The 6,753-nt window shown below is 41.4% G+C and overlaps 1 protein-coding gene across 1 annotated transcript; it reads right to left on the bottom strand.

Moving 5' to 3' along the window:
* Positions 1 to 1,861: 1,861 nt before the first annotated feature.
* Positions 1,862 to 2,803, bottom strand: LOC132779305 (olfactory receptor 4E1-like). The gene has a single exon (XM_060782993.2). The coding sequence runs from the start codon at positions 2,801 to 2,803 to the stop codon at positions 1,862 to 1,864; it is 942 nt and encodes a 313-aa protein (XP_060638976.2).
* Between the last annotated feature and the right edge of the window lie 3,950 nt (positions 2,804 to 6,753).

The raw sequence follows: 6,753 nt of genomic DNA, 5'->3' as shown, positions 1-6,753 counted from the left end.
GTTGGTGTGAGCTGCCAACTGTCAGCCTAGCTCATTGTTTACCTAAGCAATTAGAAAACAGCTTTAGTTGTGATTAGAGAAATTAAGTACCGCTAAAAGTGGGGGAAGTTTTTTAAGACACCATAAAGAAAGAAGATCAGAAAATGCTGGGCGACCAAAAGGAAGGAGGAAATCCTGGCGGCCCTTTGTCATAGAGGATAAAGCAACAGCTCCCCTTGGACTCAAGCCCAACCTTCCATGGCACCTCCTTCTGTTCTGTCTGTCTGTGTATTGTCTATACAAACAGGTATTTAATGTTTGCCGTGTATGTGTACTGTGATCCACCCCGAGTCCCCTTCAGGATGAGAAGGTCAGAATATAAACAAAGTATTATTATTATTATTATTATTATTATTATTATTATTATTATTCCTTTTACTTTGTCCTGGGCACATTGACTTGGGTTTACAAGTTCTTATAAATGTAATTTTCTAATTGAGTCTATTATAAAAACATGGAAAAAGTTTATTAAACACAAAAACTCATAAGTTCTGAATCCATAGTTTGTGGCAGACACAAAAACAAAGTTTCTGGAATATAACAATTACTTTTAAACTAAGTACCACACAATCAAACAGGAAATAACACTTTCAAACCAGGAACAGAAAAATTTTCAAATTTTGTTACATAGTGTAATTGTTTGGAGCCTCCAAACTTTAAACCAGTGAAAGGGAACCTTGGATCCTATTTATGTATTCGACTTCAGCTATCAGAAGTCCAAGACAACATGGCTAATATGGTAAAGGATTCTGAAGACTGCAGTCTAAAACACTGGCCCCATCTACACTGCTAAATAATCCAGTTTCTGATCCCAGATTATCTGATTTGAACTGCATGATATAGCAGTAGACTCATACAATTCAGTTCAAAGCAGATCACCTGGGATCAGATACTGGATTATATGGCAGTGTAGATCCAGCCACTGCTTCTAACATTGGATTGGATGTAGGATAATCCTCCCATTGACGGGACATATAGGAAGACTGCTCCAGAAAATCTCCAGAATGGCTATATATAGGTTATCCTCTTGACATTAAGTCTAGTCATGTCCGACTCTGCGGGGTGATGCTCAACTCTATTTCTAAGCCAAAGAGATTGCGTTATCTGTAGACACCTCCAAAGTCAGGTGGCTGGTATGACTACATGGAGCACCGTCTATTGATCTACTCACATTTGCATGTTTTTGAACTGCTAGGCTGGCCAGAGCTGGGGCTGACAGCAGGAGCTCACCTTGCTCCCCGGATTCGAACTGTCCAGCACCTTAGCAATTTAAACCACTGTGCCATCAGGGGTCTTCCCAGTGGATATCCCTCTAAAAGTCTCAATCCATATTTAGAAATTCACCACCCCTATGTCAAATTCAAGGACCATGGACTGAGTCCAGCCTGCCATATCATTTTATGTGGCTCTCCATATGCAGAGTATCATTAGACATCATGACTAGAGCTGATGGGAGTTGTGATACAGTAACACCTGGAAGGCTTGTTCTGTTTAGTCTGGATAATGGGGTTTGGGTTTACATACAAAGTTTGTGGATATGATGCTTGACTTTAAAATGTCCTGTAATCTTTTCCCAAAATCAGAACCACAAGTGCTGTTGGGCTGCAATTCCCATTATCCTCAGTCTGCATGGTGGATAACCAAAAGTGATGGGAGTTGTCATTCAGTAACATCTTGGGACCCAAATTGGCTAAAGAGCACTGCCCACTATCTATATAAAATTATAGTTTTCCATCTGTATCCATGGATTCACCATTCATGGATACAATGACCCTTTGAAAGCAACCATAAAGCCGATGGAAATGAGTTTGACACTCGTGCCCTAGAGGCTTTTACCTCCTGAATCAAACTTCCGGCTTTGCAACTTGTTGAGCGCATTTAGCATGTCTTCATTCCTTAAGGTGTAGATGACGGGGTTGAGCAGTGGAGTGACCGCCGTGAAGAAAATGGAAACCACCTTATCTGCAGGCAGACTCCTAGCAGGTCTGAGGTAGATGAAAATACAGTGTCCCAAGAAAAATGTGACTACCGTCAGATGTGCAGCACAAGTGGACAGCGCCTTCCGACGGCCTTCAGAAAAGCGGTTCCTCAAGGAGATGAGGATGACCACATAGGACACTACCAGAACTACAAAGCTGACCACCGAGATAACCCCGGAGTTGGAGACAATGAGGACTTCGAAGACGTAGGTGTTGGCACAAGCCAGCTTGATGACCAGAGGTATATCGCAGAAGAAGTTGTCAATGGTGTTGGGTCCACAGTAGGGAACCATGAGTGTCAATGCTGTCAGAGCGATGGAGTGGAGTAGACCACCCAACCACATGGCCACTGCTAACTGGAGACAGACTCGACGGCTCATAATGGTGGTGTAATGGAGAGGGTGGCATATAGCAGCATACCGATCATAGGCCATGATGGTGAGGAGAAAGATCTCTGTACAAGCAAATAGGTGGAGGAAGAACATCTGAGCAATGCATTCTCCAAAGGAGATGGTCTTTGTCTCCTCCAAGAAGCCAGCTAGCATCTTGGGAACGACCACCGAAGAATGGCAGACATCAATGAAAGAGAGGTTGCTAAGGAAGAAGTACATTGGGGTGTGGAGGTTATGGTCACAGATTATTGTGATCACAATAAGGATGTTCCCGATGAGAATGAAGGCATAGATGGTGGCAAAAAATCCGAAGAGCGCCAATTCAGTGGTGTGGTCTGTGGTCAGGCCTGAAAGGATGAATGCCTTCACCATTGTGATGTTCTCCATCCCCATGAAAATCAAAGTTAAAAGAACAGGCTAAGATTGTTATAAAAGTTCATAGACTTCTGTGGATTAAAAAAAAAAGGAATCCAATCCAAATGCAAAGAAAGGAGTGTGGACTTGGTTCTGGCAGAGGAGAAAAACAGACATTATAGTTGGGAAAATTATAAATTCACAAACTATCCTGATTTGGCAGGGATAGTTGATTTATTTACTCACTATATTTGTATATCGCCCTTCTCAGCCCTTGGGCGGTTTACAATGGCAACGATTTGATGCCCCAAAACACCATAAAATATTTAAAAACATTAACACATAATACAAAACCATAACAAGAATACTAAATGCATACATCATTTGCTTCTCCTAATTCATCCTTTGTTGTTCCACTTTTCAGCTGTTTTTAAAATGTCCTAATTTCTCTTTCCTCCTCTTAGGGTGCATAAACATTGTCAGATCAATGCAGTTCGATGCCACTTTGACTGCCATGGCTCAAGGCTATGTAGTCCTGGGATTTGTAGTTTTATACAACCTTTAGCCTTCTCTGCCAAAGAGTGCTGGTTCCTCACCAAACTACAGTATAGATTGTTGGAGCTGGCAAGGAATTAGTCTGTGTATGAACTGTAAAATAACATGAATGAAGCTGATTGGTTGGGCAATGCCCGGGGAGATGGCTGAGCCTGGGACTTTTGGATACTGTTACACTTTTGTTCAGGCTTGAGCTATGCAAGTGCAGAGAGAAAAGAAGAGAGAAGCAGAGAGACAGATTTTGGAATGTGCTCTCACTTCATGAACTACTGAAGGAGTTTATCCAAATGGACAAAGAAAGACTATTTAAAACCTCTCATAAAAAAGGACATTATATGAGTTGATGCAACTGATCACATTGTACATATGTTGTTCTGAACTACGAAGAGTAAACTACATGTTCCTTACTGTTCACCCGTGTGGCACATTTTCTTTCTCTGGTAAGGCTGTGTGGGATGATCGGATGTGAACTACACGTGGTTTAATTTACATTACGCCACATAGATTACATGATTCCATAACCTTGAGCCATAGCAGTAAAAGTGGTGCCAAACTTCATAAATTCAACAGTGTAGAAGATGCCCCTTACTTTCACCCTGTATCCCTGTATTTCCAAAAGTTGCAAACTAGAAAAGTAGTTTGCACTCAGTTAATGCCGAAGGGACAAATTTTTTGCCCTTTTCATTAGTCTCAGGGAAAAAGCAAACTGAAACAGTCTTTCCTAGCTTGTGTAATAAACTTTCCCTCCTTGACTCCAAAATATTCCAAAATGGTCCACACGTGTGACTGAGATAATAACGTATTTGCCTTCGGAGGGTTCAATGTACTCTGATTTTATTTCATGCACGGAATGATTAAAAATGCACACTACACAGTATAAATGCAAAACACTTGTGGCCCCAAGCATTTCAATTTAGGGATACTTGAACTGTAGTACATTTTGCAATGTTGTACTGAAGATAAAGCAAAAGTATACATGAGATTCTGTGATTTTATGCTTCTTAAAAAAAAAAAATCTCCAAGCCACCCGAGGAGGAAAGGTCTGGCAGAAGAAGAATGCATACCTCTCTGTATTACATGACAGTTCAATATCTTCCTCACCACCATGCTGTTTTTTTGCCCTGAGATAGAAAGGTTTGCAAGACTCATAAAGGCAAAGGAGATTCAACCTGAACATGAGGAAGAACTTCCTAACTGTGAGAGCTGCGCAGCAGTGGAACTCTTTGCCCCGAAGTGTGATGGAGGCTTCTTCTTTGGAGGCTTTGAAACAGGGGCTGGATGGCCATCTGAATGTGAATTTCCTGCTTCTTTGGCAAAATGGGGCTGGACTGGATGGCCCATGAGGTCTCTTCCAACTCTATGATTCTATGAGAGGCAATTTGGAGGGGGTGATATTTAAGCCATGGCTGCCTACATTCCTCCAATATTTTGAAGAACAAGATATTGATGTTGACCCATTTCACTGAAAGACTATTAACTGAATCCTATTTGGACTAGCGACTGCATTTATTCAATGGTGATTATACTACAATTCAAGAAGGATATTGACAAGCTGAAAGGTATCCAGAAGATGGTGACCAAAATGGTCAAAAGTCTGGAAGCCATGAATCCTGACAGCTTAGGGAGCTGTGTATGTTTATCCTGAAGAAGAGAGGATAAAATTGGTAGATGATAACCATGTTTACATATTTTAAAGGATGTCATATTGGAGATGGAGCTAGCTCAGGCATGGGCAAACTTGGGCCCTCCAGGTGTTTTGGACTTTGGTTCCCACAATTCCTAACAGCCTCAGGCCCTTTCCTTTTCCCCCTCAGCCGCTTAAGCTGAGGGGGAAAAGGACAATAACACATGACTTTCCAAATGAATTATTCAATAGGATAATTTGAAAATGACTTATGACAGTACTAGAACTTAATTACTAAGGTGATTGACAAATACAACTTAAAAATAAAATCCCCATGATTCCCAAACTTCCATTTCCCAACTAAATAAAAAAAAATCACTTACATTTTCTTCTTGATGTTCAGAATATGTGGGTCAGGGTTGTCTCTGTATAAATGCCAGTGTTCACTTGTTGAAAGTTGGTTTCAAAAACTAGCCTGTTTAGTTTGCAGAAAATCAATCAAGCACTTCTATGATGACGATCTTCAAAGGTGGTTGCATTCATTCCAAGTTGGATGAATGAGAACATCAAGCAAATGCTTGAATGCAGTTCTTCTTCTGGTATAAAATGTCATTGGGATCAATTGACAAATTTAAAATCTTAGATCTCAAATATTTCCACTAACACAAGGAAAAAATTACTGTTCAATTTATTGTTTTCCTTTTAGGAAAATTTAGGATAGAATAAGTTTAACAAAGTGCTCTATAGGAAGATAAGGTGATCTAAGATATTATTGCTGAAATGAACAAACTGAAGAATAGGTCGTCCAGAATGCTGAAAACAGAGCTCCTACATTTTGCTCCATCTGTAGGTTATGCCTGTTACCTATAGAAATTTTGAGTTCGGAAAAAAATGCCTCATATATATCTTCTGTTAACAGTCATAAATCATACATAAGGTTGTATGATGTCAAAGCGATGCTTTGGGAACTGCAACTGAAATAGCTCCAGCCAAAGCTCATGGGAAGCTCCGAAGTTTTAGAAACTCTAAAAGTTAAGCTTGGAGTTGTTTAACAAGCCCTCTTAGGCTTTGAGACATTGTGTTCCAATAGTTTTCCCCTCCCTTTGATATCCTTCACATGCAGAAGCTGGAAATTCATTCTCTGTGGTTTCCATTAGCCTATTATTTATTTATTTTATTTTATTTGCTTTATTTTTATACCGCATTTTTCAGCCTAATTCGGTGACTCAATGCGATTTACAATGCAATTTATATAACAATAACAATTAGTTAAAACACAACATACACGACAGACAATACAAGACAACACAACATAGTCATCAATGCCTCAGTAAAAATCAGATTCCGTTCTCATAATCCTTCTACCATTCCTTTGTTCATTTATGCCGTCTTCATGAGTTCAGTTGCCTTGTTGGTCGAACGCCTGTTCATAGAGCCACGTCTTGACCTTCCTCCGGAACTCCAGCAACGAAGGGGCCTGCCTGATGTCTATGGGTAGGGCATTCCATAGCCGAGGGGCCACCACCGAGAAGGCCCTGTCCCTCGTCCCCGCCAGCTGCGCCTGCGACGCAGGCGGGACCGAGAGCAGGGCCCCCCCGGACGATCTTAACGTCCTCGTCGGTTCATAGGTGGAGATGCGTTCGGAGAGGTAAGCAGGGCCAGAACCGTTTAGGGCTTTATAGGCTAAAGCCAGCACCTTGAATTGTGCCCGGTAGCGGATTGGCAGCCAGTGGAGCTGGCTCAGCAGAGGAGTGGTATGCTCCCTGAGTGCCGCTCCCGTTAGCAACCTGGCCGCCGAGCGCTGGACCAT

Source organism: Anolis sagrei, chromosome 6, assembly GCF_037176765.1.
Source record: "Anolis sagrei isolate rAnoSag1 chromosome 6, rAnoSag1.mat, whole genome shotgun sequence".
NCBI classification, from domain to species: Eukaryota; Metazoa; Chordata; class Lepidosauria; order Squamata; family Dactyloidae; genus Anolis; species Anolis sagrei.
This window is presented reverse-complemented; position numbering and strand designations above follow the sequence as displayed.